Source organism: Oncorhynchus kisutch, linkage group LG6 (assembly GCF_002021735.2).
Source record: "Oncorhynchus kisutch isolate 150728-3 linkage group LG6, Okis_V2, whole genome shotgun sequence".
NCBI classification, from domain to species: Eukaryota; Metazoa; Chordata; class Actinopteri; order Salmoniformes; family Salmonidae; genus Oncorhynchus; species Oncorhynchus kisutch.
This window is the reverse complement of record NC_034179.2, coordinates 51,995,016-52,022,156: the sequence shown is the minus strand read 5'-3', so window position 1 is coordinate 52,022,156 and position 27,141 is coordinate 51,995,016. Positions and strand designations below refer to the sequence as shown.

The 27,141-nt window shown below is 42.2% G+C and overlaps 1 protein-coding gene across 4 annotated transcripts in view; it reads left to right on the top strand.

Annotated features, from left to right (window-relative positions):
• LOC109892965 (SH3 and PX domain-containing protein 2B-like) overlaps positions 1-27,141 on the top strand; it is an 85,558-nt gene that overhangs the window by 15,271 nt on the left and 43,146 nt on the right. For all 4 annotated transcript variants that reach the window (XM_031826924.1, XM_020485892.2, XM_020485893.2 and 1 more), the window contains exon 3: positions 10,566-10,641. In XM_031826924.1, the coding sequence (XP_031682784.1) occupies positions 10,566-10,641 (76 nt within the window). The remainder of the gene's footprint in view (positions 1-10,565; positions 10,642-27,141) is intronic.

Below are 27,141 nucleotides of genomic sequence, written 5' to 3'. Positions count from 1 at the left end.
AGTGGAGACATGTGCATCACTTCAAGAGCTGTTGTGAAGATACAGGAATGATGGACAACTTTGAGAGCCAATTGACTTGACAAGTTTTGATGACAAGCTATTTTGAATACATTTCATTGGTCAAGGGGTCGGGAAACATTCTTACAGATGTAAAGGGGAACCAATTGACGAAATGGTGCTAACAGAGAGTGCTGCCTCACTTCTAGTCCTTAGGAAACTTTGCAGTATTTTTTTTCTTACATTGTTAGCCCAGAAAATCTTTAGTGTTATTACATACAGCCGGGAAAAACTATTAGATATCAGAGCAGCGTCAACTTACAAGCACTGCGACCAGGAATACGACTTTCCCGAAGCGGATCTTTTGTCCGAACTACCCAGGGCATTTGAGCTGATTCCAGAGGCTGACCCAAAACAACGCTGCCAGAGAAGAGGTAGACGGAGCGGTCTTCTGGTTAGACTTCGAGGGCGTGCACACCACCCACCACTTCTGAGTATATTACTCACTAATGTTCAGTCTCTAGATAACAAGGTAGACAAAATTAGGGCAAGGGTTGCTTTCCAGAAAGACATCAGGGATCGTAACATACTCTGTTTCACGGAAACATGGCTCTCTCGGGATATTCTGTTGGAGTCGCTACAGCCACGTGGATTCTTTGTAAGTCTCGCCGACAGGAATAAACATCTCTCCGGGAAGAAGAAGAAGGGGGTGTATGTTTCATGATTAACGACTCATGGTGTAATTGTAACAATATACAGGAACTCAAGTCCTTTTGTTCACCTGACATAGAATTCCTCAAAATCAAATGCCGACCGTATTATGTCCCAAGAGAATTCTTCTCGGTTATTGTCACAGCCATGTATACCCCCCCCCCCCCCCCCCCCCTCAAGCCGATACTACGACGGCCCTCAAGGAACTTCACTGGATTTTATGCAAACTAGAAACCATATATCCCGAGGCTGCATTTATTGTAGCTAGGGATGTTAACAAAGCAAATTTGAGCACAAGGCTACCTAAATTCCATCAACATATTGACTGTGGTTCACGTGCTGGCAAAACTCTGGATCACTGCTACTCTGACTTCCATGATGCATACAAGGCCCTCCCCCGCCCTCCTTTTGGCAAATCAGACCACGACTACATTTTGCTCCTCCCTTCCTATAGGCTGAAACTTAAACAGAATGTACCCGTGTTAAGAACTATTATAAAGCTGGTCTGACCAATTCGGAAATCCACGCTTCAAGATGATTTTGATTAAGTTGACTGGGACATGTTCCGGGTAGCCTCAGATAATAATATTGACGTATGTTTCGGTGAGTAGGTTTATAAGGAAGTGCATAGGAGATGTTGTACACACCGTGACTATTAAAACCTACCCTAACCAGAAATCATTGATAGATGGTGGCATTTGCACAAAACTGAATGCGCTCAATATTGAAACCACCGTATTTAACCATGGAAAGGTGACTGGGATTATGGCCGAATACAAAATTGTAGTTATTCCCTCCGTAAGGCGATTAAACAGGCAAACCGTCAGTACAGAGACAAAGTGGAGTCGCAATTCAACAGCTCAGACACAAGACGTATTTGGCAGGGTCTACAGACAATCAAGGACTACAAAAAGAAAAACAGCCACGTCACGGACACAGACGTCTTGCTTCCAAACAAACTAAACACCTTCTTTGCCTGCTTGGAGGATAATACAGTGCCACCAACGCGGCCCGCTACCAAGGACTGTGGGCTCTCCTTCTCCGTGGCCAACGTGAGTAAGACATTCAAAAGTGTTAACCCTCGCAAAGCTGTCGGCCCAGATGGTATTCCAAGCGGCGTCCTCAGAGCATGCGCAGACCAGCTGGCGGGTGTGTTTACGGACATTTTCAGTCCCTCCCTATCACAGTCTGCTGTCACCACATGCTTCAAGTTGGCCACCCTTATTCCTGTACCCAAGAAGGCAAAGGTAAGTTAACTAAATTACTCTTGCCCTGTAGCACTTCTAGTCAAAGACCATATCACCTCCACCTTACCTGTCACCCTAGACCCACTTCAATTTGCTTACCACCCCAATAGGTCCACAGACGAATCAATGGCCATAACACTGCACAATGCCCTATCCCATCTGGACGAGAGGAATACCTACAGTATGTAAAAATACTGTTCATTGACTATAGCTCAGCATTCAACCCCATAGCACCCTCCAAGCTCATCATTAAGCTAGAGGCCCTGGGTCTGAACCCCGCCCTGTGCATTCGGGTTCTGGACTTCCTGACGGCCGCCCCCAGGTGGTGAAGGTAAGAAACAACTTCTCCACTTTTCTGATCCTCAACACTGGGGCCCCACAAGGGTGCATGCTCAGCCCACTCCTGTACTCCCTGTTCACCTATGACTGTGTGGCACGCCTCCAACTCAATCATCAAGTTTGTAGACGACACAACAGTAGTAGGCTTGATTACCGACAATGATGAGACAGCTTACAAGGAGTAGGTGAGGGCACTCTTGATTGTGATGTCAGCAAAACAACCTCTCACTCAAAGTCAACAAAACAAAACAAAGGAGATCATCGTGGACTTCAGGAAACAGCAGAGGGAGCACCCACTATTCACATCGATGGGACAGCGGTGGAGAAGGTGGAAAGTTTTAAGTTCCTCGGCGTACACATCACGAACAAACTGAAATGGTCCACCCACACAGGCAGTGTGATGAAGCAGACGCAACAGCGCCTCTTCAACCTCAGGAGGCTTAAGAAATTTGTCTTGTCACCTAAAACCCTCAAACTTTAACAGATGCACAGGTAATTCACCGGGGACAAACTACCTTCCCTCCTACAGCACCCTTCCGACACCTACAGCACCCGATGTTACAGGAAGGCCAAAAAGAGCATAAAGGACAACAACCACCCGAGCCACTACTTGTTCACCCCGCTACCATCCAGAAGGCGAGGTCAGTACAGGTGCATCAAAGCTGGGACCGAGAGACTGAAAAATAGCTCTTTCTCAAGGCCATCAGACTGTTAAACAGCCATCACTAACACAGAGAGGCTGCTGCCTACATACAGGCTTGAAATCATTGGCCACTTTCATAAATGGATCAATAAATGGACTTTAATGTCTACATATCTTGCATTACTCATCTCATATGTATATACAGCGGAAGTTGGAAGTTTCATTAAAACTCATTTTTCAACCACTCCACAAATTTCTTGTTAACAAACTATAGTTTTGTCAAGTCGCTTAGGACATCTACTTTGTGCATGATAAAAGTAATTTTTCCAACAATTGTTTACAGACAGACTTTTAAAAAATTGTTTCACAATTCCAGTGGGTCAGAAGTACATGCACTAAGTTGACTGTGCCTTTTAACAGCTTGGAAAATTCCAGGAAATTATGTCATGGCTTTAGAAGCTTCTGATGGGCTAATTAACATAATTTGAGACAATTGGCGGTGCACCTGTGGATGTATTTCAAGGCATACCTTCAAACTCAGTGCCTCTTTGCTTGACATCATGGGAAAATCAAAAGAAATCAGCCAAGACCTCAGAAATGTTTTTGTAGACTTCCACAAGTCTGGTTCATCCTTGTGAGCAATTTCCAAACACCTGGAGGTACATACTACAAACAATACTTGCAAACAATAGTATGCAAGTATAAACACCATGGGACCACGCAGCAGTCATACCGCTCAGGAAGGTGAAGCGTTCTGTCTCCTAGAGATGAACGTACTTTGGTGCGAAAAGTGCAAATCAATCCCAAAACAACAGCAAAGGACCTTGTGAAGATGCTGGAAGAAACAGGTACAAAAAATATCTATATCCACAATAAAACGAGTCCTTTATCGACATAACCTGAAAGGCCACTCAGCAAGGAAGAAGCCACTGCTCCAAAACCGCCATAAAAAAAGCCAGACTACGGTTTGCAACTGCACATGGGGACAAAGGTTGTACTTTTTGGAGAAATGTCCTCTGGTCTGATGATACAAAAATAGAACTGTTTGGCCATTATGGCCATCTTTATGTTTGGAGGAAAAGGGGGAGGCTTGCAAGCCGAAGAACACCATCCCAACCGTGAAGCACAGGAGTGGCAGCATCATTTTGTGTGGGTGCTTGGCTGCAGGAGGGACTGCTGCACTTCACAGAGTAGATGGCATCATGAGGTAGGAAAATTACGTGGATATATTGAAGCAACATCTCAAGACATCAGTCAGGAAGTTAAAGCTTGGTCACAAATGGTTCTTCCAAATGGACATTGACCCCAAGCATACTTCCAAAGTTGTGGCAAAATGGCATAAGGAACACAAAGTCAAGGTATTGAAGTGGCCATCACAAAGCCCTGACCTCAATCCCATAGAAAATGTGTGGGCAGAACTGAAAAAGCCTGTGCCAGCAAGGAGGCCTACAAACCTGACTCAGTTACACCAGCTCTGTCAGGAGGAATGGGCCAAAATTCACACAACTTATTGTGGGAAGCTTGTGGAAGGCTACCCGAAACGTTTGACCAAAGTTTAACAATTTAATGGCAATGCTACCAAATACTAATTGAGTGTATGTAAACTTCTAACCCACTATGAATGTGATGAAATACATAAAAGCTGAAATAAATAATTCTCTCTACTATTATTCTGACATTTCACATTCTTAAAATTAAGTGGTGATGCTAACTGACCTATGAAAGGGCATTTTTTACTAGGATTAAATGTCAGGAATTGTGAAACTGAGTTTCAGCGTATTTGGCTAAGGTGTATGTAAACTTCTGACTTCAACTATATTGTATTTTATACCATCTATTGCATCTTGCCTATGCCGCTCTGTCATTGTTCATCCATATATTTACGTGTATATATTCTTATTCCATTCCTTTACTTAAATTTGTGTGCATTAGGTAGTTGTTAAGGAACTGTTAGATTACATGTTAGATATTGCTGCACTGTCAGAACTAGAAGCACAAGCAACTCACTACACTCTCAGTAATATCTGATAGCCATGTGTATGTGACCAATAATATTTGATTTGATAGTATCGATTCATGTATATTGAAGAAAATACACAACATTTGGAGGTTTTCAATTGACAGCGACAATATAATACTATCAATCTAGCTGAATAACTGAATTGATTTGGTAAAGTGTAACAGAGTAAAAAGTAAGTTATTTCCTTTAGACATTGCTTGAGTAAGAAGGCAAGTACAGCCCACAGAGAGTAACTAGAAAAGTACTAATTCATCAGTGGACTTAAGTACCTGGAATGCGTTACAACCCACCTCTGCCCGCGGGCCGCCAGTTAGGCAATCCTGCAATAGGGTATTCTATTCTCCTTGACGTAGCAATTGTGGTCCATTACTTCATTTTGTATGTATGTATGTATTCATGTTTGATGACAATTATTATTAATAAATAAAACATATTATAAATGGTGTTATATTGTCTGTCTCAGTGAAGCTGATCTATCATAGACTAAACCTTGAGGAATTTTTACTTCAGCAGGACAAATGAGAGGGAGTGGTATCTTTGCTTTGCTCCACATTTTTCCCCCAAGCTAGCTTACTGGTGTCTCCTGCCTTTGTTTATGACCGTTGGAAGTGGTTTCTAGTGTTCGTCCAGCCGTCACTATGCCAGACTTGAAATGTGAGAGTTTAGTTTGCTGCTCAGGTTCTTTCCCTTTTGAATTTTATTTTCTCCCTTTCAAAGAAATCTGCAGTTTGTAAACCATGTGGTGAGCCAGCACATTGCTTACAGAGCTGACCGATGCAGTGGCAGGAAATGCATGTCTAAACCAAGTCTCCTTGCCTCGCGTGCTGTCCGTTGACGTTTCTCAACAGCTAGGGGGGAGTGTTTTCAACAACCCTGATTGAAAACACATGTTGGTCTTTTTAGTATGATTCACTCCTTTTAAACAGCATTTTTCCAGAACCCTTGCAAGGCACAAAAAAAGTTTGATAATGGAGCTAGTGAGTTTGGTGTTTCCTGCTGTTGTCAAAGACAACTTAGTTTTTTTTTCATATCCCCATCGGAATAACAACATTGGTTGTGGAGATGGAAGCATCCCTTTATGATCTTGATTGAAGGAAGCCTTGTGGAGCCAGTCTTCTCTGATCAGCTAAAAGCTGATGACATCAACTTCTCTGCTATGCTTCTCTGACAACTTCTGGGTCTCTTGTGTCCTCCCTCCCTGCTCAGCATTGGTATGTGTCACACTAAAGTAGATTTCTCAATGAGAGATATATTCCACATCAGAGAGTTTTAGCATGAAGATATGAGTAGGGGTGGGTGAGTGATAGCTGGAGCTTGTAAGGAGGGGTGTTGTGTGTTGGGAGGGGTAGAGTGAGTAAGAGGGAGATTGTAGTCTTGAGATGGTTTAGAAAGAGATGTGGTTGTCAGAGGAGGCCTTGAACACACTCATTCATGTCCCACTCTCAGATGACGACCAGAAGGCTATGATGAGACTGTGTGATGTCACACAGGAGGAGGATATGAACCAGACAAATGATAGCCGGCAGCCGCAAATGAACTTACTCTCTGACCAAACAAGACTTTTCTGTCCAATTAGTACATGTATTTGAAGTTGGACAGTTAGGCCTGTATTCTGTTAGGTATAGTAATATAACCCACAAAGGAATGCCTGTTATACTCCCCTGGCTGTGATGTCATACCTCCAAGCATACATCACACCTGGGGCCACATTCGCTGTGGTATCCTTGTTTACTCCTTAACAGTCATTAACGGCCCTCTTTTTCATCAGAATTAGTTAGTTTGCCCTCAAAGTTAGTTCTCATGTTATTATCATTACACGTGGTAATGTAGGCATTTATACATTTATTTAGAGTAAAAAAAAAACTCCTGATATCTAACTTAGTTTTTCTCAATTCTTCAATCTGCACCGTATTCCGTAAAGTATGTAGTACTGTTTTGTTTTGACTGAAATGAACAGTACCAATGCCAAGAAAATTCCCCTTGTCCCCTTGTGTTGCTTGAACCCTTAAACCTATCCTCAAGTCATTCATGTGAGTGACGTGTACATGATGTAACTGGCTGTCTGCAGCAGCAGAGACTACAATATACAGACCCCTTTTTCCACATTTTGTTACGTTAGTTTAATTCTAAAATGGATAAAAATATATATATATACATATATCATCAATCGACACAATACCCCATAATGACAAAGAGAAAACAAGTTTACGATTTCTGCACATTGATATAAAAAAAAACTGAAATATTTTATTTACATAATTATTCAGACCCTTTTCTATGAGATTCGGTGCATCCTGTTTCCATTGACCATCTTGAGATGCTTCTACAACTTGATTGGAGTCCACCTATGGTAAATTTCAATTTATTGGACATGATTTGTAAAGGCACACACGTATCTATATAAGGTCCCACAGTTAACAATGCAAAAACCAAGCCATGAGGTCGAAGGAATTGTCCGTAGAGCTCCGAGACAGGATTGTGTCGAGGCACAGATCTGGGGAAGGGTACCAAGGTACAGATATATCCTTGATGAAAACCTGCTCAAGACCTCAGACTGGAGCGATGGTTCACCTTCCAACAGGACAACGACCCTAAGCACACATCCAAGACAATGCAGGAGTGGCTTCAGGACAAGTCTCAATGTCCTTGAGTGGCCCAGCCAAAGCCCGGATTTGAACCCGATCAAACATCTCTGGAGAGACCTGAAAATAGCTGTGCAGCAACGCTCCCCATCCAACCTGACAGAGCTTGAGAGGATCTGCAGAGAAGAAGGGGAGAAACTCCACAAATACAGGTCTGCCAAGCTTGTAGCGTCATATCAAAGAGGACTGTAAATCACTGCCAAAGGTGCTTCAACAAAGTGCTGAGTAAAGGGTCTGAATACTTATGTGAATGTGATATTTCAAACACGTTTTTGCTTTGTCATTATGAGGTATTGTGTGTAGATCGAGGGAGAAAAAACAATTTAGTCAAATTTAGAATAAGGCTGTAATGTAACAAAATGTGGGAAAAGTCAAGGGGTCTGAATACTTTCCGAATGCTCTGTATTCCCTTCAGTCAGATGTTTTTTTCTCATCTGAGACAGCAGCTCTGATTACAGGCCACAGACAGGGTGTTGGAGCGACGGCGAAGAGAGACAGAGTCAGTCAGGGTGTGGCTCCCCGCTAGACGCATGGGAACAATTACAGCGTGTGGGGTATTATTTTCTCTCTCCCTCTCTCTCTAAGGAGGATCTGTGAAATGAGGCATCTGCCTCTTTAGCCAGACAGATAGTCGTCATGTGTAGTCACTCAGAAGTCTTTTCCCCTCTGCTTTCTCTTTGTTCCACAGAGGAAGGTATGCTGTGGTTGGAAGTATGATTTACCAAGCGTTTCCCTAATTGCCATTTACAGGACTGGTGTCCTTGGCTCCTTGCTGATCTTGTCTTTTTCTCCTATTTCTGCACCAGTCTGTTCTTCTCATACTGTAGTTTTTGTTGGGTTTAATTAGTAGAAACAGCTCAGTACATTTTCATTTCATGGGGTGGGTATTATTGGGTCGATCTATCGGAATATGGAGGTGATTGATTTAGTTCAAACTAAATTAAGATGCACATTACATAGGGATTTTTATTTGAAGAGCTTTAATAGATGATTAACTTAATAAACATGTTTAAATCTTGTTTATTGGGAAATATATAGCACATGGTGTGATTTGAATAGTCCTTGGAGTATTAGGTGGAGCATTAGTTTCTGGAGAGATGAAGGGTTGCAGATTATAGGAAAGGATACAGGAGAATTATGGATATTGAATGGAGAGGTGCAGGAAGTAACAAGGTTGACAATAAAATAGGAGTATTTGACTTCCAAGCAGGTAGAGTTTAATATGATGGTAAAGTGGATAGTCATTCATGTAATTATTATGGTCAGTAGGCTGTTGATTAACCATGGTTGCAATAATGAGAGGAAGATGGGCACAAGAGAGGTGTAGATATAACATTAGAGTACTTTAAGATAAGATCAGTGACGATAATTAACAAGGTATCTCTGCGAATAAAATTTTCTTTACCTCCTTGTCACCCATCATATGTCTTTGCCAAACATCCCTTTGGATCCACAGCATTGGAGCACAACCATAACCTTTCTCTCACCTCAAGCCTCTTCACTGCTCACTCTTCTCTGTTTGCTCTGGCCTCACCCACCAACAGACTTATGGTTCCTTTCACTGACAGCCATTTGCAGTGTGACTATAGCTTTGCATTGAGTTAATTTATACAGCTGCGTGTAGACTGCGTATTCCCATAGGACAGGACACGGGGTCAAGAACTCTGCTGTTACTGGTCCAAAACCATAGTGCTGACTGTCATAGCAACATTATTGCACGAGTCTTGCAAGGGATTACAAGGGATACCGAGAAAGCTTTACAGCTAACTTTACTGCCATTTATTATTTATTATTTATTAATTTTTTACCCGTTTTTCTCCCCAATTTCGTGGTATCCAATTGGTTGTTAGTCTTGTCCCATCGCTGCAACTCCCTTACGGACTCGAGCTAGGTGAAGGTCGAGAGCCGCACGTCCCCCGAAACACAACTCAGCCAAGCCACACTGCCTCTTGACACAATGCCTGCTTAACCCAGATGCCAGCCGCACAAATGTGTCGGAGGAAACACCGTACACCTGACGACCTTGTCAGCGTGCATTGCGCCCGGCCTGCCACAGGAGTTGCTAGTACGCAATGGGACAAGAACATCCCTGCCGGCCACACCCTCCCCTAACCGGGATGACGCAGGGCCAATTGTGCGTCACCCCATGGGTCTCCCGGTCACGGCCTGCTGCGACAGAGCCTGGAATCGAACCAGGTAGGTAGGTGAAGGTCCACTTAGACCGCTGCACCACTCGGGAGGCCCAACTTTACTGGCTTTTAAGTTGTAGTAAGACCACTAGTAAGACAGGTTCGAGAGAAAATGCCCCTTCTCTCTGCGAGTCAAATACAGGCCCTTCTAAACAAGCCCATCTATAAATCCGAACTGTACTTTGGAGAAGACGCCACGAAGTGTTTCCTATTGCATGGGCCTTGTGATGTGATGGTCCAGTAGTAATTTTCCACCAGTGCAGGAAGCGGAATGCTCCAAACAGACAGTGTCGACATCACCAGCCCCACTAGCCATTCAGATCCCTGCTTGCTGCCCACATCATAAACCTAGTTGATTCTAACTCTGGTCTGTCTCTGTGTAGAAGACGTAAAACAAAAACAGAAATCTAGTATTTGTGAGGTCTGTCTATTCTCCAAAACAATGTGAAGAAATCTCCCCCCCTCATCTATTCTCCCCAGTCCTGACACTGACAATCCACTCTAGGCTCGTAAATTTAATGTAATAGGAAATGAACATTCCGCACTGTTGTTCTCTTTGACTCCAGGACACGTAGCATATGTAGCCTAGCTACCCCATCGAGAAATGCCATCTGTTGAGTGTATTTCTAATAATTGGCGAAGCCAGTCCTTCTAGGAATTGCTGAATTGTACAAAATGTACAACCCCCCCCCCCCCCCCCCCCCCCCCCCTGCAGTGATGTTGTTTTGTATGATAGCATGTGTTTAACTCCCTGCGTTGTTGACACACTGTTTTCAGATGGAGCTTCTGGATAAGTTCCCTGTGGAAGGAGGGCAGAAAGACCCCAAGCGCAGAATCATCCCTTTTCTACCAGGTAAGAGTTAAAACACACTGCTAATGGCTGACACTCCCAGCTCATTTGATGCTGTAAGGATGGATGGATGGATGGATGGTAGGCCCCTTACTTGCCCTGGATGGTTGGAGCTGTCTGGCGAATGTTGGTGAGCAAGGAAAGGCAGGAAGCAGAAGATCCAGTGCAAGGTTTTTATTTTAAGGCTCCGAGGCTTGGAGCAGGTGTAGGTTTTTTATAAAACATACAAATCATCCAACAATATGCCTGGCTCAAAGTAAATAAATGGAATTTAAAAAAGCAATGACTGAAGATCAGTCTGACTAGCCCACTAGAGCTCAGAAAAACCCTAACTAACCCATACAGAGACTGGCTGCCATCTCCCCCCCCCCCCCCCCCCCCCAGGAAGCTCTACACCTGAGCATTTATAACCTGACAGAGACCAGGTGACAAGAAACACTTGTAATTGAACGCATTTTGTCAACCTAGGCCAATAAACACTTAGCAAAGTAACAACTTTACAGTTTAGATACTATAGCCTGTACAGTACAGAAATGTACAGAATACTTTTAAAGAGCTCAACTAGAGAGGAACCCCCCCCCCCCCCCAATAAGTAATGGAGTGTCATCTTAATGAGCAGACCATGGTCACCTGCACACTTGGTGGCCACACCCATCCACATGCTACAAGACAGATCTCACACAAACCTTTGTAAGTACTGCTTTAGACGAGCAACATAACTAATACACCTTCTGATTTACTTCTCCTGTCTTCTATCATTTAGATTTAAGGTTTAGAAATGTGGACTAGGTCAAACGGGTAACACACTCAACCAAGATGTATTGATTTGGTGATGTGCCCAAGCAATTATATCACCATGTATACTGTGAAATGGGACTTGGAAGGATGCACAGAGTTCACTTTCTAACAGGTGTCATTATGCCTAAGCATCCAAATCAACAAAGCAGCAGAGTTAAGAGAAATAAGAAAGTACGAGCTGCTACATTAAAGTACGAGCTGCTACATTAAAGTACGAGCTGCTACATTAAAGTACGAGCTGCTACATTAAAGTACGAGCTGCTACATTAAAGTACGAGCTGCTACATTAAAGTACGAGCTGCTACATTAAAGTACGAGCTGCTACATTAAAGTACGAGCTGCTACATTAAAGTACGAGCTGCTACATTAAAGTACGAGCTGCTACATTAAAGTACGAGCTGCTACATTAAAGTACGAGCTGCTACATTAAAGTACGAGCTGCTACATTAAAGTACGAGCTGCTACATTAAAGTACGAGCTGCTACATTAAAGTACGAGCTGCTACATTAAAGTACGAGCTGCTACATTAAAGTACGAGCTGCTACATTAAAGTACGAGCTGCTACATTAAAGTACGAGCTGCTACATTAAAGTACGAGCTGCTACATTAAAGTACGAGCTGCTACATTAAAGTACGAGCTGCTACATTGCACTCTGTGCACTACACCAATGGAATCCACACCCCTCATGAGCACAGTTTTATTTTTGTCTATAAACTGATTGGCAAAGTAAATTGCTACTCATTTTAGTTCCTCCAATACTCTCCATCAAACACTTTAAGCACAAGGTGACAGATTGAATTAACACTTGGCTCACTTATTAACAACTCTTGAAACAAAGCCTTTAGTGTCTCATGCGAGTTATCCATGTGAGGTTTAGGTGTGAAGGCCTCGCCTCGATAAAGCCCTACCACTGGCCCCTCCCCTGCCGGGTTTGGTAAGGGGGTATGTGTGGATGGTAGCAAGGTACTAGGTGAGCTGCCGGTCTGGAACTCATTGAGGGGGTCGCACACAGGGTCAAGGGACATCAGGTGCTCAGCTGTGTTTGTTTAATAAACTCTGATAGGAGAGAGAGAACGAGCGAGGATAACAGCGTAAGAGGGAACAACACAGACCAGGGATACTAGACCATATTACTCCCACGTTGATTAATATACTGTTATAAATATATGCTCATACAGCTGTGAAGAAAGATGAATTCCGAGTACTCTTAACCATGTTTAGTTTCGTTCTCTGTAATAAACTCCCACTAGTTCCAGTTACACAGAGTACATCTGTGGCGACCTGGGAAAACCAGTCACATGGTGGATAGATTTTTTTCCAACCTCTCATTGTTCTGAAAACGACAAAATTGTCCCCAATCCAGAGCTGTTTAAATCACTGAAATACAGTATATTTACATTACAAAACCAAGTTGAGAATTTAAAGTGAGAAAATCATTCAAAGATTATTTCATTCTAATTCCATTGAGGCATGAGAGAAATACCAACACTCAAGCTTGATTGTCACTATTTATTTTTTAAACAGCAACTGCTGGTGAAAATTTGCATTACAGTGCCTTCAGAAAGTAGGCATACCCCTTGACTTATACCACTTTGTTGTGTTACAGCCTGAATTCAAAATTGATTAAATATACAGTTGAAGTCGGAAGTTGACATACACCTCAGCCAAATACATTTAAACTCCGTTTTTCACAATTCCCTGTTTTAGGTCAGTTAGGATCACCACTTTATTTTAAGAATGTGAACTGTCAGAATAATGATAGAGAATGATTTATTTCATCTTTTATTTCTTTCATCACATTCCCAGTGGGTCAGAAGTTTACATACACTCAATTATTATTTAGTAGCATTGCCTTTAAATTGTTTAACTTCGGTCAAGTAGACATCCTAACTGACTTGCCAAAACTATAGTTTGTTAACAAGAAATGTGTGGAGGGTTGAAAAAAGGAGATTTAATGACTCCAACCTAAGTGTATGTAAATGTCTGACTTCAATTGTATATATATTTTTCTCACCCATCCACACACACATACACAACCCCATAATAACGAAGTCAAAATATTTAGACATTTTTGCAAATGTATTTCAAATGAAATACGGAAATCTCAATTGCATAAGTATTTACAAGCTTGAGTCAATACTTTGTAGAAGCACCATTGGCAGCAATTACAACTGTGAATATTTCTGGGTAAGTCTACAAGAGCTGGATTGTGCAACATTTGCCCATAATTTTATTTTCCAAATTCTTCAAAGCTCTGTCATATTGCTAAACAACTATTTTCAGGTCTTGTGATAGATTTAAGTCAAAACTGTTACTCAACTACTCAGGAACATTCATTGTCTTCTTGGTACTCATTAATGTGTTGTATTGGATTTGCCACAAACATAAAACTTTGAATTCTGGAAAAAAAATTGACAATTTTTTTTGTAGTATTACTTTAGTGCCTTATTACAAACAGGATACATGTTTTGGAATATTTTCATTCTCTACAGGCTTCCTTTCACTCTGTCCATTAGATTATTATTGTGGAGTAACTACAATGTTGATTCATCCTCAGTTGTTTTCTCCTATTGCAGACATTAAACTAAACTGTTTTAAAGTCACCATTGGCCTCCAAGCAATTTCCTTCCTCTTCAGCAACTGAGTTAGGAAGGACACCTGTATCTTTGTAGTGACTGGGTGTGTTGATACACTAGCCAGAGAACACTAAGGCACTGCATCGCAGTTGCTAGCTGTGCCACTTGCATGGCTCTCGACCTTTACCTCTCCCGAGTTGGTACGGGAGTTGCAGCGATGAGACAAGACTGTAACTACCAATTGGATACCATGAAATTGGGGAGAAAAACGGGTTTTGATACCCTTCCCCAGATCTGTGCTTCGACACAATCCTGTCCCAGTGCCCTACGGACAATTCCTTTGACCTCATGGCTTGGTTTTTGCTCTGACATGTACTGTCAACTGTGGGACCTTATATGGACAGGTGTGTGCCTTTCCAAATCAATTGAATTTACCACGGTTAGACTCCAATCAAGTTGTACAAACATCTCATGGATGATCAATGGAAACAGGATGCGCCAGAGCTTATTTTCGAGTCTCGTAGCAAAGGGTCTGAATACTCATGCAAATAAGGTGTTTTTTTATTTGTAATACATTAGCAAACATTTCTAAAAACCTGTTTTCCCTTTGTGATTATGGGGTATTGTGTGAAGATTGATGATTTTTACATTTAAAAAAATCTATTTTAGAATAAGGCTGTAACGTAACAAAATGTGGAAAAAGTCAAGGGGTCTGAATACTTTCCTAATGCACTGTAGCTATGTAGAGAGGTAAGTAAAATAGTACAGTACCAGTGTGTAAAAGAGAAAATCAATTTACTGGGTAGTAGTGTCATGTGTTAACTGCGACCTGATCTTGTTGAAGGCCTAGATGGCAGTGGGCAGGAAGGATTTACTTCATTTTGAGGTAAATTTATTTTATTCTGACAAACACAAGTAGATCTTTAAACACACACACTACTAGGTCATCATTCCTAAAGGTTTACTGACAATTCCATAATTTTAGCTAATTGATTGTGATTATTAAAGTCCACTGTATTTCTCGCTGTGTTTGTCAGCCCTTACAACAAAAAAATAACTTTAAAAAAATCATGAGACATTCACGTGAACATTTTGAATATGTTGTCGGACACGTGGCGTTTCACGTTAATTTCTCACGTCACCCCTCAAATAAAATAATACATAATAAAACTCTCCACATTTATTTTTCACATGATTATTTTCACCACTTCCAGCTACATATGTTCTCCCATCGAAGGACCGACCCTGTTTAGCTGCAGAGGCAAACCAGAACTGGTTTGTAGGATGCTATGTTGCTGGAATGTGCCAAAACTTCATTACTGGAATGAATGTGCCAAAACTTCATTACTGGAATGAATGTGCCAAAAAGGCAGCGAACGCAAAAGGCCAGGGCAACATTCAAATATATTGGAATAATTACTGGAAAGAGGGAGTTATTTAATTGTGTTATATCATTAAATATTATTTTTTCAGCATCGATTTAAAAATCATTTGCTTTCGCGTTTTAAAATTATTTCCTTGCAACATTGTTTTGCTGTCAATACTTTTGGGTTTTTCAATATTTTGTTTGCAATACAAATAATTGTTCTCAACTTTAGAAGTGTCGCTAGATATTAAAATGGCGCACAAGTAACTCACTAGAGGATTGCAACCTATAAATAACACTACTCTATTAAAAAGGTGTCATTTCAACATTTTAATATCTAGAGAATCTTCTAAAGTTGAGAACAATTATTTAGTATTGCAAACAAAATATTGTAAGCAAAACAATGTTGCAAGGAAATAATTTTAAATGTGAAAGCTAATGATTTTTAAATCGATGCTGAAAACATTATATTATACCACTTCTGGTTTACCGGCACAGTTCTGGTAAAAAGGCAACCACTCAAATCCAGAGACTACACTATGGCTGCCAGAACTGACCATCCATGATCTAAATTGTAGTTTTAAATATGTTTTTAGGCTATACACTGTGTGGGTTTACTCCAATGTCAGTAAACTAGGCAAATGTTAAGTTCTTACAAGTGAAACTGCAAATTTGTTTCTAAACATGTGAACTTGCAATTAAACATCTAAAAGTGGGATTTTCACATGGTGAAACTGCATATCCGATTCTCACGTGAAAGTAAACACGTGATAGCAAATTTCACATGTGAAGCTGCAATTCATGTGAGATGAAAACGTGTTATTCTCATGTGACATAACGTCTTGATTTTATTTGAGTGCTCCATGGTGAAGACCACCTTAGATCCGGTGCTGGCCACCCGATCCATGAGTATAGACACTTCACCATCGTACCCTAAGGGAAAAAAACATGTTTTCATTTTTAGTCTTATTTATTTGGGTCATTTATTTGGGTCCCTCTTCACACGTGTGTGTGTGTGTGTGTGTGCACATGTGTGTCTAAGTAATCTCTTCTAAATCAATTAACACAAACTTGTTAGCTAATTTGTTTTATGGGACACAGCAGGAATGTTAAATACCATGGCTGGGGAAATAACCTAGTCAGTGAAACATTTAGGCCAGCTAGGAGCTTTTCTTCAAACCTGTCACTCACACAACACTAACATTGACCTATCTTGAACAAATACAAAGTGGATGCAGGTAGTCTGATTTCTATACCCCCTCAACGATTTAAAAGCAGTGGATTGGTGTAAGTATTGGTAGACATTTCATCAACACCTATCTAATACGATTACATCTTTGAGGTGAATGAAGGCAAATGGAAAAGGCATATCAAGAAATGGAATGTGGCTCAAAAAAGGACTAAAAATGACCAAAGCTGCCTCGCTTCCAACAAGTTTACGGTGATATCGATTGCTTGCTACTTAAAATCTAAATAACCAGCCTGATTTCATTGATCCGTAGCATGTTATCTTGAGTGGGCCAAGTCAGCTGCAACACTCACACAGGGAAGTTTGAGCTAGTGTTTTCGCATTGGATTGGTCATGCTAGCTAACATGTCAACCTTGGAAATTAACCATTTCCCTGTAGTATTTTTTTACTGAACAGAAATATAAAACGCAACATGTAAAGTTTTGGTCCAATGACCTGAAAAGGGCCCAGACATGATCTATACACACAGAAAAAAATTTGCTTACATCCTTGTTAGTAAGCATTTCTCCTTCACCAAGATAATCCATCCACAGGACAGGTGTGGCATATCAAGAAGCTGATTAAACAGCATGATCATTACACAGGTGCACCTTGTGTTGGGGATAATAAAATCCCACAAAATGTGCAGTTGTGTCACAGCACAATGCCACAGATGTCTCAAGTTGAAGGAGTGTGTTATTGGCACGCTGACTGCAGGAATGTCCACCAGAGCTGTTGCCAGAATTTTTTGTTAAATTCTCTACCACAAGCCGCATCCAATGTAGTTTTAGAGAACCTAGTGGCATGTCCAACCGGCCTCACAACCACATGTAACTACGCCAGCCCAGAACCTCCACATCCAGCTGCTTCACCTGCGGGATGGTTTGAGACCGACAGCTGATGAAACTGGGTTTGCACAACTAAAGAATTTCTGCACAAAACTGTCAGAAACCACACGAGGGAAGCTCACCTGCATGCTCGTCATCCTCTCCAGGGTCTTGACCTGACTACAGTCCAGCATTATAAGCAACTTCAGTGGGCAAATGCTCACATTCGATGGCCACTGGCACACTGGAGAAGTGTGTTCATCACAGATGACTCCCAGTTTCAACTGTATCAGGCAGATGGCGTGTAAGGCATTGTGTGGGCGAGCGGTTTGTTGACGTTGTGAACGGAGTGCCCCATGGTGGCAGGTATGGTATGTACAGGCAAAAGCTACGGACAGTGAACAGAATTGCATTTATCAATGGCAATTTTAATGCACAGAGATGCCATGATGAGATCCTGAGGCCCATTGTCGTGCCATTCATCTGCCGCCATCACCTCATGTTTCATCATGTTAATGCACGGCCCCATGTCTCAAGATTCTGTACACAATTCCTGGAAGCTGAAAATGTCCCAGTTCTTCATTGGCCTGCATGCTCTCCAGACAGGTCACCCATTGAGCATGTTTGGGATGCTCTGTATCAACTTGTATAACAGCATGTTCCAGTTCCCGCCAATATCCAGTAATTTTGCAGCCATTGAAGAGTGGGACAACATTCCACAATCACCAGCCTGATGAACTCTGTGAAGGAGATGTGTCACACTGCATTAGGCAAATGGTGGTCACGCCAGACACTGACTGGTTTTCTGAATCACTCCCCTACTTTTGCATGTCTGCGACCAGATGCATATCTTCATTACCAGTGATGTGAAATCCATAGATTAGGGCGTAATGAATTTATTTAAATGACTGATTTCCATATATCTTTGAAATTGTTGAATTTATATTTTTGTTCAGTGTACATTAATAAATGGTTTAAAGCAGGGTTCCGCAACTGGCATCCTACGGGTTGAATTTGGCCCCCCAAGTGCTAAGCAAAACATAAAAATGTTTAGTTGTTGGACATAAGACTAATAACACCAGCATGATTTTAATGTAGGAAATCTGTTCCAAAGTATACCCACACATATCTACAGTATGTGACTGTATACAAATGTAAGCAAGGTTTGAAATTGTTTTAGTCAAATATATCAGTTTTGCAGTCTACAAATTAAATGTAATTGCAGTGCTGTCGGAAAATATTCTGATCGCTTGACTTTTTTCCAAATGTTGTTACATTAAATCCTTTTTCTAAAATGGATTAAGTCAATCAATTTCCTCAGCGATCTACACACAATATCCCATAATGACAAAGCGAAAACTAGTTTTGGGTCATTTTTGCAAATTTATTAAAAAACGTAAAGATCCGGCCCCTAACCATCTGCTCAAGAACATATCAGCCTGTGGCTGAATCTAGTTGAGGATTCCTGGTTTAAAGTATTCAAAAATGTTCCAAAACTAAAATGTAGAATTTCTTATTTTTCCCAACAATGAACGGTGCCGACATTGGAATGGTTATCGTATGCCGCATCACATCAACATCTAGGCCTTCTGTTTTGAGTCGTTGGTCTCCCTTGAATGAAATGTCATTGAAGTGGGCAGGTCAAAATTATTTCAGGTGGTTCCCATTTGAACTCCTATGTCTAAATCCTCCCCTCTCCGCACACTCGTCTTTCAGGACGGGACCGGAAAGACATTCTGTTAGTCTTTGACAACCTGCTATGTGAAGCCTTCTAGCAGGGTCTAGTAGCCTCGGATTAACTTCTGCTGCTCTTTGAGAACTGTGGCATGGCCCGATTTGCTCAGCAAAGTTCTGTCTGCACTCACAACTACATGGTCAGGGAAACGATTGCAGAACAAATGGCAAATCTGGTCGACTCAGACCAAACCAACAAGACACAAAAGTGGTTTTCCTGTCAGGACTTAGTTTTTACTTCAAGGCCTCTCATTTTGTTTTCACTTCTTTGGCCTCTTAGGATCAGAAAAGTCATTCTGTGGCATCTACAAAATGTCTGCTTAGTGTTTTCCCCCCTCACCGTGGTTATGATTCGGCATACGAGTCAGCAGTCGACTCTTCAATGTTGTGAATGAGATCAATTGAATCAATGTTGACAGAGGATTTAATGATGAATGTTTGTATATCCAGGGTGTCTGACGACCTCAGTGACTGTCACAGCACGGAGCTATGTCAGCTTCCACACAGCTTCATTTATTCATACCAGGAGCCAAGGCAAATTTGCTCTTAACTTCAAAATATCAGCTACACAAATGGCGCCATGGAACTGAATAATTCCATGGAACTGCATAAATTGTCTCTATTAAGAACCTATATTTATGTAACACTTGTGTAGCCTATGTCATTTGGTCATGCCTCCCCTAAAGAGAATAACAAAGTATTTTGTACTTAAGTGCTGTTTACCGGTAAACAAAGCAGGCCATTCTACAGCAATATGGGAAGTGGCTGTATGTTATCAGTCAGCATCTGGAACCCCTGTAATTACTTAAAACACATACCATCTACCCTCTCCACAGACATGCCTCTTTCCAGCACTCAGCCCCAAACGCAATTCATTAGCCCAGGGGTTCACAAGCTTTTTGCGACTCGGGACCCCTTTTGTGATAGCAAATTCATCAGGAACCCACTTAAAATCATAACACAACTCTTGACTTGTGTTCGATTTAAAAATAGCATACAAGGAGTTACACTGTGACTGCTGCAGCGCATGGCCGGACTAACCAAGTCTCAGGCCTTGGGAAAGAATATTAAAAGAAAAGAAAAGTCCTAGTCTTCGTGTCAGAGAATTTTGCAGTTCATGGTAATATCTCAATTCTACACATTTTGCCATGGGACAGCAAGACAAGTTAGCAGTTAAAGCTTAAACTAGTGCAACATTGTTTGGGGGGGGGGGGGATTGTGCATCTAAGGGTAGCCTCTAGTGTAGATTAACAATATTACATTGTATTGTACCCTCTAAACTTGTTCTACAGACCCCTTGTCCAAATTCGTATAATCTGTTGTTGCCAACAACACATTTTTAAAAGACACTATTTCACATGACAGTTTCCTGTGGCTGCCCTGGGTAGGTATTGTGTTGAGTAGAGGACTTGTGATAAGTTGCTCTCTGGCCAATAAAAGCTGTTTTAGACCTCGCTAGCCGTCACAGATTTGCCATGAAGTCTGTCTATCTGGCCCAGCCTTGACTCTGAACTGTAACAGCCATTTTATTTCCCCCTAAAAATAGACCTTTCATCGAATGCACCCATGATCATGTGGAACATACAAAGAGGGCAGTGTTGAGTCAATTTTCCCCTTGACCCCAGAGAACTTGGAAAAGTGTCAAGAAAGCTTTCTATTTGAGGACTGAGAGTGAGAATAGTGGTCAACTTTCAAGTCTCCTGACTCAGTTTTAATAAACTGTTCTGGGAAAGTGTCTGGACTGTCAGCAAGCCAAAGTACAGAAAATATCATTCACACCTTTAAGAGGAGAGAAGATAGGGGGGGGGGTGCCTGTAGCTGATGTCAATGGTGTGCTATCAGCCAGATGGAAACCACATCTTTTGTGCTTGATACCATTCCAATTACTCCATTCCAGCCATTATTATGAGCCGTCATCTCTATTTTATACACTCGTCAGCAACAGATGTGGCTGAAATTACCAAAACCACAAATTAGAAGGCATGCCCACATACGTATGGTACATGTGTGCAAGCACGCGCACATGTATGTACAGTGCATTCGGAAAGTATTCAGACCCCTTCCCTTTTTCGTCTGAAATAATCCCCCCCCCCCTCATGTACACACAATACCCCATAATGACAAAGTGAAAACAGGTTTCGAAAGTTTTGCAAATGTATTAAAAATAAAAACACATACTTTATTTACGTAAATATTCAAACCATTTGCTATGAGACTCAATTGAGCTTAGGTGCATCCTGTTTCCATTGATCATCCTTGAGATATATTTCTACAACTTGGAGTAAATTCAATATATTTGACATGATTTGGAAAGGCAAACACCTGTCTAATGGTCCCACAGTTGACAGTGCATGTCAGAGCAAAAACCAAGCCATTAGGTGAAAATAATTGTCCGTAGAGCTCTGAGACAGGATTGTGTGGAAGCACAGATCTGAGGAAGAGTACCAAAACATTTCTGCAGCATTGAAGGTTCCCCAAGAACACAGTGGCATCCATCATTCTAAAATGGAAGAGGTTTGAAACCACCAAGACTCTTCCTAGAGCTGGCCGCCCAGCCAAACTTAGCAATCGGGGGAGAAGGTCCTTGGTCAAGGAGCAGACTATGAACCCGATGGTCACTCTGACAGAGCTCCAGAGTTCCTCTTTGGAGATGGAAGTACAACCATCACTGCAGCACTCCACCAATCAGGTCTTTATGGTAGAGTGGCCAGAACCCACAGCATTCTGCAGCGATACGCCATCCCATCTGGTTTGTGCTTAGTGGGACTGTCATTTGTTTTTCCAACAGGACAATGACCCAAAACACACCTCCAGGCTGTGTAAGGGCTATTTGACCAAGAAGGAGAGTGATGGAGTGTTGCATCAGATGACCTGGCCTCCACAATCACCCGACCTCATCCCAATTGAGATGGTTTGGGATTAGTTGGACCACAAAGTGTATTTGTATTTATATAGCCCTTCGTACATCAGCTGATATCTCAAAGTGCTGTACAGAAACCCAGCGTAAAACCCCAAACAGCAAGCAATGCAGGTGTAGAAGCACGGTGGCTAGGAAAAACTCCCTAGAAAGGCCTAAACCTAGGAAGAAACCTAGAGAGGACCAGGCTATGTGGGGTGGCCAGTCCTCTTCTGGCTGTGCCGGGTGGAGATTATAACAGAGCATGGCCAAGATGTTCAAATGTTCATAAATGACCAGCATGGTCAAATAATAATAAGGCAGAACAGTTGAAACTGGAGCAGCAGCACGGCCAGGTGGACTGGGGACAGCAAGGAGTCATCATGTCAGGTAGTCCTGGGGCATGGTCCTAGGGCTCAGGTCAGTTGAAACTGGAGCAGCAGCACGGCCCGGTGGACTGGGGACAGCAAGGAGTCATCATGTCAGGTAGTCCTGGGGCATGGTCCTAGGGCTCAGGTCCTCCGAGAGAGAGAGAGAGAGAATTAGAGAACGCACACTTCGATTTCTCACAGGACACCGAATAGGACAGGAGAGGTACTCCAGATATAACAAGCTGACCCTAGCCCCCCGACACAAACTACTGCAGCATAAATACTGGAGGCTGAGACAGGAGGGGTCAGGAGACACTGTGGCCCCATCCGAGGACAGCCCCAGACAGGGCCAAACAGGAAGGATATAACCCCACCCACTCTGCCAAAGCACAGCCCCCACACCTCTAGTGGGAACGCCTTCAAGACTGTTGGAAAAGCATTCCAGGTGAAGCTGGTTGAGAGAATGCCAAGCGTGTGCAAAGCTGTCATCAAGGCAAAGGGTGGCTACTTTGAAGAATCTAAAATATATTTTGATTTCTTTAACACTTTTTTTGGTTACTACATGATTTCATATGTGTTATTTCATACTTTTGATATCTTCACTATTATTCAACAATGTAGAGATTATTCTACAAAGTAGAAAATAGTGAAATAAAGAAAAACCCTGGAATGAGTAGGTGTGTCCAAACTTTTTACTGGTACTGTGTGTATATATAGTAGTCTGTAGACTGAATGTCCCCCAGGCGGTTTATGCCACCAATCATATTATGTACTGACCAGGATGTGACAATTCCAAAAGGAAGGGCAGAAAGTGTATCAGCGAAGGAAAAGCTGTCAGCAGTGGTGAACACAGTCGGTTCATTGCTCTTGCCCCATGAACTGCACCCCACCCTGTGAGTTAGTCTGTTGTCACCACCTCGCTCGAAGACACTAACCCTAGGGAAGTGCCCGAAGCAAAGATGGAGAGAGTCTTCCAGTGACGGAGAGCCAAGAGACCGTCTGTGGTCAACTTAAATCTTTTGATTGTGGTGCAGACGTGGACACGGGCAATGGAGCAGTTACCCAAACGCTCAGTAGTCCTAGTGGTAGTACCAAGATGGACGCCATCAACCCCAGCACTAGGTGACATGTTTTGAGCGTGTCCGAGCGCCCCCCTATTGAACAGGGAGAGGCACTGTCGGAATGACGTGATAAGGCCGTCCGAGAGTGTGGCCCAACGAGAGAGAGAATCCATCTTGACCCATAGGTATTCTATTCTCTGTGATGGCACCAAACAACTCTTTCTGGTTGATCTTGAACCCTAGCTCGTTGAGGTGGGTTACAAGAGAAGCCGTGTCTCGTACCACTTGCTCCTGTGTCGGGGATCAAAGCATGTAATCGTCTATGTAAGCAGATACACTTAGTCCCTTGATTCTCAGGGGTGCTAGAGCTGTCACTACACACTTGCTGAACATTTGGGTAGCGAATGTTAGCCCTAAGGGGACAGCGAGGTATTCATAGGCTTTTCCTTGAAAGGCAAACCTGAGAACTCCTGCGTGTCGGCAGAATACTTTGTAACCTCTACTTTTCCCACTAAGTTACAGCCTGAATTAAAAATGGATTACATTGAGATTTTTCTCTTCCCTACACACAGTACCCCATGTTAAAGTGTAATTATGTTTAGATTTTCTTTTACAAATCATTTTTTTTAAATGAAAAGCTTTGGTTTTCAACCCCTTTGTTATGGCAAGCCTAAATAAGTTCAGGAGTAAAAATGTGCTTAGCAAATCACAAGTTGCATGGACTCAATGTGTGCAATAGCTAGAGTTTTTTTAAATAACTACCTCATCTCTGTACCCCACACATCTGTAAACTCCTGCAGTTGAGCAGTTAATTTCAAAACAGATTCAACTGCAAAGACCGGGGATGTTTTCCAATGCCTCGCAAAGGGCACCTATTGGTTTGCAACAAAGGCACTAAAGTAAAACTTCAAAAAAATGTGGCAAAGCCATTTAGTTTTAGTCCTGAACACCAAGTGTTATGTTTGGGGCAAATCCAATACATTACCAAGTACCATGCTACATATTTCCAAGCATAGTGGTGGCTGCATCATGTTATGGGTATGCTTGTAATCGTTAAGGACTGTGGAGTTTCAGAATAAAAACAACAATAAACTGAATGGAACTAAGCTCTGGCAAAATTGTAGAGTTTCACCTGGTTGTCTGCTTTCCACCAGACACTGGGAGATTAATTCACCTTTCAGCAGGACAATAACCTAAAGCAAAGACAAAGTAACACTGGAGTTGCTTACCAAAAAGGCAGTGAATGTTCTTGAGTGGCCGATTTACAGTTCACTTAAATCTGCTTGAAAATCTATGGCAAGACGTGAAAAAGGTTGTCTAGCAATGATCAACAAAAAGATTTATAGAGCTTGAAGAATTTTGAAAATAATAATGGACAAATGTTGTACAATCCAGGTGTGCAAAGCTCTTAGAGACTTACCCAGAAAGATTCACAGCTGTAACCGCTGCCAGGGGGGGTTGAATAGTTATCTAAATCAAGATAGTGGAAGAAAAATGCTAACATTTGTTTTAAAAAATCATGTTTAAAAAAAGAGCAGTTGTGTCAAAAAGGGACAATTAAGTTCATTATAATAAAACGTCAAGGGGCGTGAATACTTAAGGGACTGTACATGAAAATAAGCGTTGTGCAGGTCGACTGAAGTGAACCAGTCACATTGACAAACAGAGCGAGACCGCACATTGAGCGAAAGCATACGGAACGTGTACACTCAGAAAGCTGTTGAGGATCCGTAGAGCCAGAATGGGGTGCAAACCCTCCTCCTCCACCATTTTTGGGGGAACCTGGAAGTACTGGGAGTAGAAGCCACAATGGCTCTATTCCGCTGGTATTATTCTGAAAGACCTTTTGCTTAATAGAAAGCATATCTCCTCTAGTATGCGCCCTGAGTCGCCAGTTGCTGTTGTCATCAGGATCCCATTGAAAGCGGGAGGCTTCATAGCAAACTGTATCCCTTTGTGACTGTTGACAAGACCCAGGGGTGGACTGCACATGTGGACTGCACATCTCTCTTGCAGCGAGTTGCCCACTAGTCAGATGACTCTTGCTCACCAGTGGTGCCTTAGCGCTCTTTTGTTGTATTTATGCTCTGTTCCCTCAGCAAGATGCTTTAATGCGACAGAGACTTTAATTACAAAGGGCAGCGTTATATCACTGGGATTTGGGGATAGTTCATATTAGCGACAGAGCATTTGTCTTCCTGCCTCAGCTGCTGGGAAAGTGTTGAGGGGAGAGCTGTAGCACGGGGGGCACTTGGGTGTCAAGTTGACCATTGACCAGAACAAATGTGACCAACCGGATAAGAGCATATATATGCTCTTATCTAGCCCTGTTTGTAATAAAATAAAGCCCTACAAATCTTACTACTCCCATTCCCCCCCCACCCAAAATACCACCCAAACCCCATTCCCATCCAACCTTTCTGACCCTGTCAAACAAACTCGCCCTTTCTACAGGGCTTCAGGAGCATTAGAGAACTCTTCACAAGGAAGAGAGGTGAGAATGACCAGAGGTGGTGTGAGCCCTCTCTGTCTCCAACAGACGCTGTGATTGGTACTTCAGTTTAAAATATATATTTCAAATGGAACTCAATACTTTTTCGGAGGCCTATTTGTATCCATTTCTTGTTATTGTTGGTGACCTCAAACCCAGACCAGCCGGTGGCCATATCTGTGGCTGCGTGATAAGGACCATATATTTTAGATGTCATCCACTATATTTGATCATGAATTCATGACAAGACACAAGAAGGCAAAACGATTCACAGTGCACTTAACAACTTTAATTGTAGTTTCAGAGTTTGGTTATTTATGAGGCCAGCCACTGTATTAGCCTGCTAGTAGATCTCCATTCTAAAGGAATGGACTACAATCGTAGCCAAAAGTTTTGAGAATTACACAAATATTAATTTTCACAAAGTCTGCTGCCTCAGTTTGTATGATGGCAATTTGCATATACTCCAGAATGTTATGAAGAGTGATCAGATGAATTGCAATTAATTGCAAAGTCCCTCTTTGTCAAGCAAATTAACTGAATCCCCAAAAAACATTTTCACTGCAATTCAGCCCTGCCACAAAAGGACCAGCTGATATCATGCCAGTGATTCTCTCATTAACACAGGTGTGAGTGTTGACGAGGACAAGGCTGAAGATCACTCTGTAATGCTGATTGAGTTCGAATAACAGATTGGATGCTTCAAAAGGAGGGTGGTGCTTGGAGTCATTGTTCTTCCTCTGTCAACCATGGTTACCTGCACTGAAACACGTGCTGTCATCATTGCTTTGCACAAAAAGGGCTTCACAGGCAAGGATATTGCTGCCAGTAAGATTGCACCTAAATCAACCATTTATCATATCATCAAGAACATCAAGGAGAGCGGTAAAATTGTTAGGTAGAAAGCTTCAAGGCACCCAAGAAAGTCCGGCAAGTGCCAGGACCGTCTCCTAAAGTTGATTCAGCTGCGGGATCGGGGCACCACGAATACAGAGCTTGCTCAGAAATGGCAGCAGACAGGTGTGAGTGCATCTGCACGCACAGTGAGGAGAAGACTCTTGGAGGATGGCCTGGTGTCAAGAAGGGCAGCAAAGAAGCCACTTCTCTCAAGGAAAAACATCAGGGACAGACTGATATTCTGCAAAAGGTACAG